The following is an 11,793-nucleotide window of genomic DNA, read 5'->3' on the forward strand; positions in this document are numbered from 1 at the left end:
CTACGACTCGTATGCTATCGTAATTTTTAGTAGAAATGTCATTGCAATGTACCAACGACAAAAGAAAAAAAATGCCTATAAACTCGAATTTTCTTTCTAAGTACCACGTAATAATTTTTTTTTACAATTTATAATTAATAATTATATAAAAGGTATATGACGTAAAAAAAAGACCCTGATTTTTTCGATCGGTCATTAGTACAATTTGCAATGACGCTCATTAATATTATTATTATTATTATTAATAACTAACAATATATACGTAATTTTTTTGGACATCATCTACATAAATAATGTAAGTAAATATTTATTACTTATGATAAATAAATTAATAACTACGAATTTAAAATGATTATTTTATTACAATAATATATAAATGACATGCACAATTATTTTTTACGTACAAAATGAATTTATATAAAAATTTTGTCTCTGTACACATACGCGAGTATCAATTATTTAATTACACAAAATAATTTTTTTATAAAAATTCTCTAATTTTTTTGTTGTAGAGATTGCACTGGTGACATCCATATGGCCTCATATTTATATATAATCATTATATAATATAATAAGCTCATATATTTAACTTCAGTGAGCAGTCAATTATGAAAATTTAAAAAAATAAATTTTTTTTTCGCATTATAAAAAAAGTAATCAACGATTTAAATATAAAATTATATATTTAAAATATTTAAATGGAATGAATTAAAATAAATAAATAATTATTAATTATCAAATGATACTACACCGAAAAGTTTTACATAAAATTTTAAATAAAAGAATATCAATATATATATTTACAAAATTTAGTAAATTGAAAAAATTTTTAATCGTCGGTCTGTTTATTTTAAAAATTTCTTTATAAACATTTTTAGACGAATCTTATAAATTTAAGTCTTATATATTTTTTCAATGATTGATTTAGTATCATTAATCTGTTCGTTGTGTTAATAACTTGATCGTACACTTGATGATTTATCACTTCAAGTCTTTATCAGTCTTATCTGAGTTAACATACGTCATAACTATTTAAAATTTTTTTTCCGATTAGTATTTCAATTATTTGCGGCGTTTTGTTATTTAAATCATAGCATAAAAATTAATCAGTTAATTAAACGCAATATTTGAAATAATAATAATTAGTCGACAAATATAAACATTAATGGCAAAGACGTAAAAAAAAAATAATTTTGTTATTCATAGTACGAATCACTGATAAATCTTTGATTTATCGACCCGCATTTTAACTCTAATATATATTTTAAATATATTATATTATAATATATAAATGTAAAAAATTATCAATTATAAAGTTAATTTCCTTGTACTATAAGACGTCCTTACTACAATAATAATAATAATCCTCCGATAAATAAATAATTTAAACTTGAACGTACTGTTCGTCATCGGTATCAGTATTTTTAAAATTATCTCTTTCTCTTTCTCTTTCCCTCGTGTTATTAATTTTCTCATAGTTCGGGTCGTCAATTTCCTTGGACTTGACTTTCTCATACCCGTCGACATTCAATCGGGTTTCGAGATATGAATTGACTTGTTCGTACGGTGGGTCGGAATTTTTTTTATTAGTAACACTCATATATCTAACACTCTCGTAATTAGGATCACTGTTGTGCACGGATTCGTAATTTGGATCAGTGTCGCTGTCACCTGGACGGCAAACAGACGCGTAATTAGGCTCGCTGTGATCATGAGGCATACTCTCGTAATTTGGCTCGGAGTCGGTGTCTCCGTCAATGTCGATACGCCGACGAAGTCTTACTTTCTCGTAGCCAGGGTCCTCACTGCTGGCATTGCTCACCTGGCGATGCTTAAAAGGTACAGAGTAAAAGGACAGCACGTCGATACCGTTTCTCATGCTGGTAGACGGCTGAGAGCTCAGTAATTTCGAGTCCTCTGTTCGTGAGTACGGAGGCCGTAGCATCTCGTAATTAGGATCGTTGGGTTCACTAACTGAATTTATTGTCCTCTGTGTATTCATAGGCTCGAATACATGATCAGGAGTCACGCGATCTAATTCGTATTTTCTCGCGACTGCACTGAACTCAATAGCCGACTCGAGATTAAGAATATCCGGAGGAACTGAGACCCGTATCTCTGGTTCTCGTTTGTTTATTTCAACGGAATCGTGACTTGACCACGAGGCTCGACTGATCTCTACGAGATTAAGTTTCTTTCCTGGAATCTGAGCGTCGTTTACTGGCGCATTGGATCCCAAATACTCTTCTTCAGAGTCACGTTTCTTCTTCAGCACTTTAGCGTACATGTCTTCAACAGATTTACCGGGAAGGAGACTCGAATGACTGGTCGGAGGTTGATGATCCTCTGGTTTCTTGTGTTGTTTATCAACACAAGCATACACGTCTGTATTCCCTTCAGTAGAACCTGAAGGTAAAGGCGGCGGAGGTGGTGGTAACGGCGAGTTAGCCTGTCGTTTTTCAGGTTTCGGGGATCCTGGATTAGCTATCGAACTCGTTGCACTGGAAGACGATGCCTGACGGGAATGTGCGTGTGCAACGTGCCGAAGACTATCAACACTGGGTGGCTGGGGTGCAGAAAATACGGCAGATTCCTCTGGTATTATTCTCGGAGCCGGTTGATGAAGCAATTGAGGTTCTCCATGTACTACAACTCGACTTTGTTCACAGATCATCGGTTGAATTTGTGCATAAGTTTCACTACCACTTGTGTAAATTTTTTCCTGTTCATCAATCGCCGCATACATTTCATCCGAATCATCAGACACCGTAGCATAGTGCGAGTCTTGAACAGGTCTATGGGAAGTCTGTCGATTTTGATGCGCAGCTTTTGTTTGAGCAATTATATTTGCCAGAGGTTCGCGTACGCTGATACTGGTGTATCCTTTATTAGAATCTTGTGAATCCCCACTAAAGTGCTGAGGTGGTCCATTGTGTTGAGGCTGCGGAGGCCGCGGTAAAGGCATCAATAATGGCGGAGTCATATAAGGCAAGTCTTGGTTTGCTTGCACGCCCCCAGTAATAGCATTAGCCGCTTGAATGTCACAGGTTGTTACCTCAGTGTTGAGCAATGAATTATGTGACGATGATCTCCGTGTTCTGGGAGGTGCCACTGGATTTGTCGGCTGGCTGGTCGATGTGCAAGCGACATTATCCGTCATCTGACTAGGATTTCTGAAACTATTCTGACGATTTACTTCGGACTTTTGGACACTCTGAACTTGTGCGTACGGATGTTCATCTGTCGTCGAATTTAGTGTGTTCAATCTCGCATAAGGTGACACGCTGTCATCTTCTTGCAGCGATGATGATTCTTGTGAGCTCGTACGCGTTCCGCGTTCATTATCGCGCTTAGGATTTTTATCGCGCACTGTTGCATACAACTCAGACGAGTCATTCATTATTTCCGTGGCTTCATAAATTACATCTTGAGGCGTCGAACCGATTCCATTCTCATCATTCCCGACGTTACGATCTTTGGGTATGTCCGGTAGACTTCTGTTGGCACCGCTCGTCCTACGCAAAAAAAAAATAGACAAATAAATAACAAATAAATTTACTAATAAAAAATGATTAATTAGAGTAATTAATAAAATGAATAGTATCAGCGACAGTTTGTGAGATTATTCTCCAAGATAAAGAAATTAGTCGACCAGTATTATTAATAAAATTAGTAGATGTAAAAACTGAACCCATGTCATGAAGCACAGAAGATTAAAGTTTAAAATGAGTAATTAGATGTATATTTATTAGCAGTAATTGAATTAAAGTATTAGGTTATTAAAGGGGTCATGTGAAAAGTTATTAATTGATGGTAATCGTCAGGCATACAAGGGATCATGCTGCCATGCCAGATCATGGGCTTGGCACCTTTTTCCACCGTCCACAATGTCTTGGGTGACAACTGGTGTGATATCCGAAAATGTTGGCTGCCCATCGTAATCATCATTATCAGCATGGGTGATTGTTACCATACCGGGAAGGCCCAGAAACTCGCTCCTGTTTTTACATATTTATGTTGAAATAATATATATTTTCGTTGATGGTTATCCGATTTTATAATAAAAGGGATTACACGTATTATAAATTTAACGACTAACGTAATAGACAAATGTTAAATTATAAATAAATTATAATATATTATTAATTCAAAAGATAATAAATAATTATTTAAAATTATTCATACTTGTTTTCACCGTGTCTGCAGCTGCATATACAAGCGACAATAAATCCAACAAAAGACAACAATGTGGCAACAGAAACGACCCAGTAACACCAGGCGCTCTGCTCATAGAACTCATCGTACATAGTCGTCATCATCAACTTGTTGATAAAAATATATTACCCCTAAAAGAGTTATGACAATAATCTAACAATCACATTTATTAAACAAGTGATTCATACATTCATAAATATGACTCATCTTTTTCTCTCAGCATACCTGAATAATAACAATAATGGAAACTATCTCCACCAGTTCCAGTCACGTATCATTTTTTTTAAAATCAAAACTTTTTTAAGCAACCAGCTATCAACACACAACAATAAATAATTAGCTCATCATCAAAAACGTCAAAAAATTATTTAAATTCAAACTTTTGGAGCTGTCTTACCATGACGGTCATCAGTATCTCTGTCAAATGGATTAATTTGTTATAAAAAAATAATATTCATCTTGCAATATTCACAAACATAAAATAAAAAATTTCAACTACATAACCTCCAGTTTTTCATGTTTCACTGACGAGTTTAAGATATTTAATATATATGCGAATATATATGACACTGTTATTACGCGAAAACATAACACACATCCTCCTCTTTGGGTCTCGGCAATTATTTTTCACTCTGCTGGCGACATCAACTGTCATCTTCAGGAACTGAAACAAAAACAATTTAAAAGTTGCTTGGCTCTGATTGGCCTGACCTGAAACTCACGGGATTGGTGGAGAATCAATTAATCTAACAATGGAAAATCAGCTTTAGATAAAATAATTTCAAAATATATACCATACATTCACATTTTGTAAATTAAAATTAATGAGAGAAATTATGTTAATTTATTTGAAGATCAATTGAATTTAAATTTGAAAATTAAACTGACTACGGTTTTTAAAAAATGATTATTTTAATTCCCAAGAGATGAATTTCAAACGGTTTGATGACAGGAATAAATCAGATATATTTATAATTTGTTTGAATTAATTGTATGTGTATGTCCTCATTTGATTGTGTGTAAGTATGAGTATATATTTAATTATAAAATAAAATTAAAAAAAATATAACGAGTGAATTAATGATCGGATTTATTTAACGCGTATTTGATTTATTATACTAGGTTAGGTTGGTCTGGTGGTTTTTGTTATCTCGTAACATTGAAATAAAAGTAAACTGATCACAGCTGCTGCAGTTAATTTGAATATTGTAAATATATGCATACATATATTAACAACTTTCACTCGACAATAAATTCTTAGGATCCTGACATAGATCTAGTGACCTTGAGAATGTGAGTTTTTAATGTTTACTTGAAATATTTTAGTCTTACCTCCAGTAATACCAAGTATTTATTATTGCAATAATATTTAATATAAATATTTTCAATTTTTTGTATTGTTCATTTATTTTTAACAAAGTATTGCGAAATTATTTGTTTAGTTAACATAAACTTTACGAAACTGAATAATTATTGTTGCAGATTATTTATTCGGAAATGAATTCAGTATTGATATGGAGATTGAGGTGAACAAGAGCCGTCACTTTGGAGTAAAAATAGTTATTTAAATTATTTACGCAGTTTTGAATTTTTTAAACTGTCAAGTGACAGCTCGACTGGAATAAGAAGTTAAATTTTTTCTATTAATTTTTATTCAAGTAGTAAAAAATGTTGAAGATCGGAGCGGGAATAAGGAATGCGGTAAGAACGCTGACATCGTCTGCGGGTCGAAATGCCAGCCCGAAATTGGCACCACTTCAAGAGGCTGCTTTGGAAGAGCGCTGTATTTTGGTTGACGAGTTTGATAAACCAATTGGTGACGCGTCCAAAAGAAATTGTCACAAAGTAAACGCTGAAGGAGACGTGTTACTTCACCGAGCGTTCAGTGTTTTTTTATTTAACAGCTCAGGTGATTTGTTACTACAAAAAAGATCAGCGAACAAGGTAAATTAATAAACAAATTTTAATTATTTACAGTAATAATTACGCTAATTATTTATTTCACCAGATAACATTTCCCGGTTACTACACAAACACCTGCTGCAGTCATCCATTGATTGAAATTCCTGGTGAATCTGAAGAAATAGACGCTATTGGTGTACGCAAAGCAGCTCGTCGTCGTCTATTTTATGAACTTGGAATACCAACAAGTGAAATAAATCTAAATGAATTTTATTATCTGACGAGAATTCATTACCATGCTCTGGGGGACGGCATATGGGGCGAGCACGAGATCGACTATGTCTTGTTTTTGCAAAAAAACAAAGTGACACTAGACCCAAATCCTGATGAAGTCAGCGAAATCCACTGGGTGTCAAAACAAAATATAAATAAATTTATTCGCGACTGTCATTCGCCTCTTACCCCCTGGTTTGAGTTGATCCTCACCCACAAGTTGCCTCTGTGGTGGGAGAATTTAAATAGCCTGCACAAGGTACAAGATCGTGATACAATTCAAAGATTTACCTAGATTTTGTTTTTAAATTTTGTATAACTTGTCTATTGTATGTAAAAACTAAAAGAATAAGTATTTTTTATATATATATATAAGTCCAAAAAGATGGGGCATTTTGTTGGATCGTGATGGTGATATTAATTAGTATTAAATATTAATTACCAACAGGTGTAGTTGATAAATCCGTTTAGTAACTCCAAAAACGTTGATTGGCAGGTGATGGATTTATTGTTTTTAATAACAATGATGCTGATAAATTTTTAAGCAAATATTTATTATTTATAAACCCATTAATAAAATGTTTACCAAGTCTTTAATATTTAAGTGTTTCATTGCTTCCTAATTACTGTAATTATAAAAAAAAAAATAACGTTAATTGACATTAAAATTCATTTTGATGTCAATAAAATATTGCCGCGTATTTATCTGCAGACGGACATGAAAAACAATATGAAAAAAAAAAATAACTAGAGGCTAGGGACTTTGGTTGAGTGAATTGACTGGTCTGCAGCCGGCTTTTGACGTGTCCTAGCCTAGCTGGTGGTGCGACAGACTGAGAATCGGTGGTGGGTGTTGTGTGAGGTTGTGATAAAGTTTGCTACGTGTCTCTCCTCTCGTGGTGTGATATGCAGTAAGCAGTGATGAATAGTTCTCATACGTACAGCAAATGATAAGTAATAAGGTTTATAATTAATTAACCTTATAATTAAAACCCGTTTTACCTAAAGTAAAACCATGCATTCCAACAAGGCAACTTCAGCGGGTGTTAAAAAAGTTATGTTTCCTGACAAAAAACCGTCATTACCACCGTCGTCGTCGTCGTCGACCTCGTCCTCATCAAAACAAATTAAATCCTCCACGATGACAAATGCTGCTGGTCTCAGTTCATTAATCACCTTCACAATATTATTGTTGGCATGGATATCAGGATTCGCCTCGAGACTCTTTGCGATTATACGATTCGAGTCTATCATTCATGAATTTGATCCATGGTAAAGATAACACGCACACTTTTTTATCCATTAATATGAGTAGACATACATATATATTATATAATAAATTATCAAAGCACATGTCTTTGTTTGAATTGTAATTTAAAATTACTCATCATTGCCTTTTTTTATGAACAGGTTCAATTACAGAGCAACTGCATACATGGTACAGCATGGGTTCTATAATTTTCTGAACTGGTTCGACGACCGCGCTTGGTATCCACTGGGTAGAATCGTCGGTGGAACCGTGTACCCAGGACTGATGATAACATCTGGCTCTATCCATTACATCCTTCATTCTCTAAACATTCCAGTGCACATAAGGGACATCTGCGTATTTTTGGCACCAGTTTTCAGTGGACTCACCGCGATATCCACCTATTTCTTGACTAAAGAACTGTGGAGTGCTGGTGCTGGTTTATTCGCAGCATGCTTCATTGCTATTGTACCCGGTTATATATCCAGATCTGTCGCTGGTAGTTACGATAATGAGGGAATAGCAATATTTGCATTACAATTTACTTACTACTTATGGGTTAAGTCGGTGAAAAAAGGATCTATATTCTGGGCTGCGATGACGGCATTGTCGTACTTCTACATGGTCTCCGCCTGGGGTGGCTATGTTTTTATTATTAACTTAATACCGTTGCACGTATTCGTGCTGCTGCTGATGAACCGATTTAGCAATCGTTTATTTGTAAGTTACACGACCTTTTATATATTGGGACTGTTGCTTAGTATGCAGATTCCCTTTGTAGGATTTCAACCCATTAGGACGTCTGAGCACATGGCAGCCGGTGGAGTCTTTGCATTACTCATTTTCGTAGGAGCTCTGAGGTAATTAAATTCTTGTACGCTAGACATTATTCATAAAATCGGTTTAATCTGCAAAATTATATTGATGAGTTTAATTTATTTGTATCAGATACCTGCGGACAATACTCACTAAATCTGAAATGAAATACTTTGGAGGAGTTGTTGCTGTACTTGCGGGAATTCTTCTTCTGGGACTGATTGTTTTGACATATCTCGGTGTGGTAGCACCCTGGAGTGGAAGATTTTACAGTCTCTGGGATACAGGATACGCTAAAATTCACATTCCCATCATAGCATCAGTCTCTGAACATCAACCTACAACGTGGTTCAGTTTCTTTTTCGATCTCCATATCCTCGTGTCAACTTTCCCCGTTGGTCTGTGGTACTGCATCAAGCGAATCAACGACGAGCGTGTCTTTGTCGTGCTCTACGCCCTGAGTGCCGTTTATTTCGCCGGCGTGATGGTTCGTCTGATGCTCACGTTGACTCCAGTAGTGTGTATGTTGTCTGGAGTCGCATTCAGTGGACTCTTGGAATTATACCTGAAAGACGAGGACCGTGAATCAGGGGAGAGAGATAACGTGGACAGTAGCGAGGCTGAAAGTGAAACTGACGGAGAACGGAGTCCCGGAAGAGGGCTCTATGACAAGGCGGGAAAACTCAGGAGAATGAAACATGAAAAACCCAAAGGCAATGGCGACGGACTTGGTTCAAATCTTCGCAATGGAGTCGTTATTGGTGTCCTGATGCTCTTGATGATGTTCACTGTTCACTGTACTTGGGTCACCAGCAATGCATACTCCAGTCCGTCAATCGTTCTCGCTTCTTACACCAACGACGGAGGCAGAAGCATACTCGATGATTTCCGTGAAGCTTATTACTGGCTTGCACAAAATACTCCAACCGACGCCAGAGTAATGAGCTGGTGGGATTATGGATATCAAATAGCGGGAATGGCTAATAGGTTTGTAATATTTTTTTTATTTATATAGATCAATAACAAAGACCGGATGTTTAAGTAATACTTTATTGCTTACAGGACAACACTCGTAGACAATAACACATGGAACAATTCTCACATTGCGCTGGTAGGAAAAGCGATGAGTTCAACAGAACCAAAGGCTTACGAAATAATGACATCACTAGATGTCGACTATGTTCTAGTTATATTTGGTGGAATGATTGGATACTCAGGAGACGACATAAATAAATTTTTGTGGATGGTGCGTATTGCCGAAGGTGAACACCCTCAAGATATTCGTGAGAGCGATTACTTTACTGAACGTGGAGAGTTTCGTGTTGACGCTGAAGGTTCACCGACTCTTCTTAATTGTCTTATGTACAAATTGAGTTACTACCGTTTTGGCGAAGTGACTCTGGACTACCGCATGCCCGCTGGTTTTGATCGCACGAGGCACGCTGAAATAGGAAATAAAAACTTTAAATTAACTTATCTCGATGAAGCCTACACGACTGAGCACTGGCTCGTCAGAATTTACAGGTAATAATAATCATCATTTTTATTTTATAAACAGAAACTTGTAGGGTGTGATATTGTTGTCACCATAAATGTCAATTTTATAAAAAGCGCTCATGTAAAATCGTATTATACAATAATAAATAATGTATTTCTTTCAGGGTGAAGAAGCCCAATGAGTTCAATCGACCCAGGATCCCATTATCGGAGCGTAAGATTGCCCGATCATCGAGCTCGTACCACAGTAAAAAGGTTTGTATCTGATTTACTTTATTTATTGCTTTGTTTTTTTTTAAAAAAAGAAACCAAAACAAAACTTAATTTATATATTTTTTTGAACGTTATTGTCGTATCGTTTCTTATCACATAAAAGTACACAATATAATCTTCAAGCGTAGTTAAAATTTTGGGGGGGCCGGCATTGATGTTTCAGACGACACGTCGCAAGAAGGGAATTATCAAGAATAAACCGACAGTGGTGAAAGGACAAAAACCTATAAGAAGAACGACCGTTTAAAATGTAAATAATTTTTTACAAGACTTGATCATTTTAATCCTCTTTGGCACCTCGTTCACTCACCTCTGGCGTTTTTTATCTATAAGTCAAGTCACCGTCCCTTAATTTTTTTTTTTTTTATTAAATATTAAATATTAATAATGATAATAATGAGTGAAGAAAAAAAAAATTAACAGTTTTAAACTAAAAATAATTTAGAGTGTGCCTCGATGTCAATGTACTATAGATTTATTGCGGGAAAATGAATGTTTATTACAGTTGATTTATAATTTTTTTATTTTATAAAATGAAACGGGATATTTCCGGCTAAAAAAATAACAAAAAAAGAGTTAATAAATAAATAAAAAAAAAAAAAAGTTACGAGTATGTTTAATAATATTTAGATTGTAAAATTAATCTATTATATTTCGTAAATACGTATCATCGATGCAATAAAATTGACACCGCGAGTTGATGGTAAATTTATAAAAATCAAATTTAATTAATCTTTGAATAAGGATACTCTTATTATTAAATTAAATTTTAGTTTGTTACGAGCAATAACATGTGGAAATATTGCTGTGAAAATATAAATTTATAAATCGTGGACACAAATAGTGATAGAAAAAAAAAATAAAACTTGGTAAATTAATAAAATTTTGTTTTACATTTAGTATAACAACAACAATATTAATATTAAAAATAATAATAATAATAAATGTGTATATTTGATGATTGTGTTTGTGAGTACGCAGCATTTATTGAAGTGATTATTGAAAATACTATTGACTGTCGGATAAAATAGATATTCGATGACGTATAAATTTAAAAATTACCCAATATCTATTTTCAATACGAGCTTCTCTGATAAAAATCATTTATTCTGTTTGTATTTCCATCATATGATTAACGACTGAAGTCCCACCAGATAAATAAATAATAGTAATAATAATAATAATAATAATAATAATAATAATATTGATAATAATAAAAGCATGTAATTGTCATTACATCAATTGTAAAAAAATTATATAATAGTATTTCGGTCATGTGTAATATCTGGTGTGTAAAAAAGTAATTGATTATATACAAAAATAATAAATAATTAAAATGGAAGTAAAAAAAAAAGTTGACAAGTGTCGGACGGTTGAAAAACTTGTAAAATGCTCATGAAATTGAGCCTGTAACAGTGTCTTGTTTACACAGTTTGTTGTTTAGAGTCTTGTTGAAGATAAATATTCACAGTAACATTCTTATGACTCTTATTTAATTATTATCTACCTTTCCTCAGTGTTACTCGTTAGTTGATAAAGAAAAAGTGTTGAATAATTATAACATTTAT

At 34.1% G+C, this 11,793-nt stretch overlaps 3 protein-coding genes across 6 annotated transcripts; 2 read left to right on the plus strand and 1 right to left on the minus strand.

Annotated features, from left to right (window-relative positions):
• Nucleotides 1-352: 352 nt before the first annotated feature.
• LOC130676714 (uncharacterized) lies at nt 353-5,137 on the minus strand. 3 transcript variants are annotated; one of them, XM_057483160.1, is made up of 6 exons: nt 5,015-5,137; nt 4,613-4,879; nt 4,441-4,527; nt 4,186-4,346; nt 3,831-3,998; nt 353-3,515 (listed from the first exon to the last, which is right to left on the minus strand). In XM_057483160.1, the coding sequence occupies exons 4-6, from the start codon at nt 4,317-4,319 to the stop codon at nt 1,385-1,387; spliced, it is 2,433 nt and encodes an 810-aa protein (XP_057339143.1). In that variant the 5' UTR covers nt 4,320-4,346; nt 4,441-4,527; nt 4,613-4,879; nt 5,015-5,137; the 3' UTR covers nt 353-1,384. The 3 variants fall into 3 exon arrangements, with proteins under 3 accessions (XP_057339143.1, XP_057339144.1, XP_057339145.1); XM_057483161.1 differs by having other exon boundaries at nt 354-3,515; nt 3,870-3,998; XM_057483162.1 differs by lacking the exon at nt 3,831-3,998 and having other exon boundaries at nt 354-3,515.
• LOC130676716 (isopentenyl-diphosphate Delta-isomerase 1) lies at nt 5,095-6,989 on the plus strand. The gene is made up of 5 exons (XM_057483163.1): nt 5,095-5,234; nt 5,338-5,508; nt 5,698-5,765; nt 5,875-6,159; nt 6,224-6,989. Exons 4-5 carry the CDS (start codon nt 5,884-5,886, stop codon nt 6,683-6,685), a joined length of 738 nt encoding a protein of 245 aa, XP_057339146.1. The 5' UTR covers nt 5,095-5,234; nt 5,338-5,508; nt 5,698-5,765; nt 5,875-5,883; the 3' UTR covers nt 6,686-6,989.
• A 211-nt stretch (nt 6,990-7,200) lies between these two features.
• LOC130676717 (dolichyl-diphosphooligosaccharide--protein glycosyltransferase subunit STT3B) lies at nt 7,201-11,703 on the plus strand. 2 transcript variants are annotated; one of them, XM_057483166.1, is made up of 6 exons: nt 7,201-7,662; nt 7,801-8,499; nt 8,588-9,442; nt 9,518-9,979; nt 10,117-10,207; nt 10,354-11,703. In XM_057483166.1, exons 1-6 carry the CDS (start codon nt 7,406-7,408, stop codon nt 10,378-10,380), a joined length of 2,391 nt encoding a protein of 796 aa, XP_057339149.1. In that variant the 5' UTR covers nt 7,201-7,405; the 3' UTR covers nt 10,381-11,703. The 2 variants fall into 2 exon arrangements, with proteins under 2 accessions (XP_057339149.1, XP_057339148.1); XM_057483165.1 differs by having other exon boundaries at nt 10,389-11,703.
• The last annotated feature ends 90 nt before the right edge of the window (nt 11,704-11,793 follow it).

This window comes from Microplitis mediator, chromosome 10 (assembly GCF_029852145.1).
Source record: "Microplitis mediator isolate UGA2020A chromosome 10, iyMicMedi2.1, whole genome shotgun sequence".
Taxonomy (NCBI): domain Eukaryota; kingdom Metazoa; phylum Arthropoda; class Insecta; order Hymenoptera; family Braconidae; genus Microplitis; species Microplitis mediator.

Excerpts from the sequence above, each read along its gene's own strand:
- LOC130676716 (XM_057483163.1), top strand. The coding sequence starts at position 5,884 with ATGTTGAAGATCGGAGCGGGAATAAGGAATGCGGTAAGAACGCTGACA. Across the intron at positions 6,160-6,223 it reads AAAAAAGATCAGCGAACAAG|ATAACATTTCCCGGTTACTA; the intron begins GTAAATTAATAA and ends TTATTTCACCAG.
- LOC130676714 (XM_057483160.1), bottom strand. The coding sequence starts at position 4,319 with ATGATGACGACTATGTACGATGAGTTCTATGAGCAGAGCGCCTGGTGT. Across the intron at positions 3,999-4,185 it reads TGCAGACACGGTGAAAACAA|GAGCGAGTTTCTGGGCCTTC; the intron begins GTATGAATAATT and ends ATGTAAAAACAG. Across the intron at positions 3,516-3,830 it reads GCATGGCAGCATGATCCCTT|GACGAGCGGTGCCAACAGAA; the intron begins GTATGCCTGACG and ends TTTTTTGCGTAG.
- LOC130676717 (XM_057483165.1), top strand. The coding sequence starts at position 7,406 with ATGCATTCCAACAAGGCAACTTCAGCGGGTGTTAAAAAAGTTATGTTT. Across the intron at positions 9,443-9,517 it reads ATAGCGGGAATGGCTAATAG|GACAACACTCGTAGACAATA; the intron begins GTTTGTAATATT and ends TATTGCTTACAG. Across the intron at positions 10,208-10,388 it reads GCTCGTACCACAGTAAAAAG|ACGACACGTCGCAAGAAGGG; the intron begins GTTTGTATCTGA and ends TTGATGTTTCAG.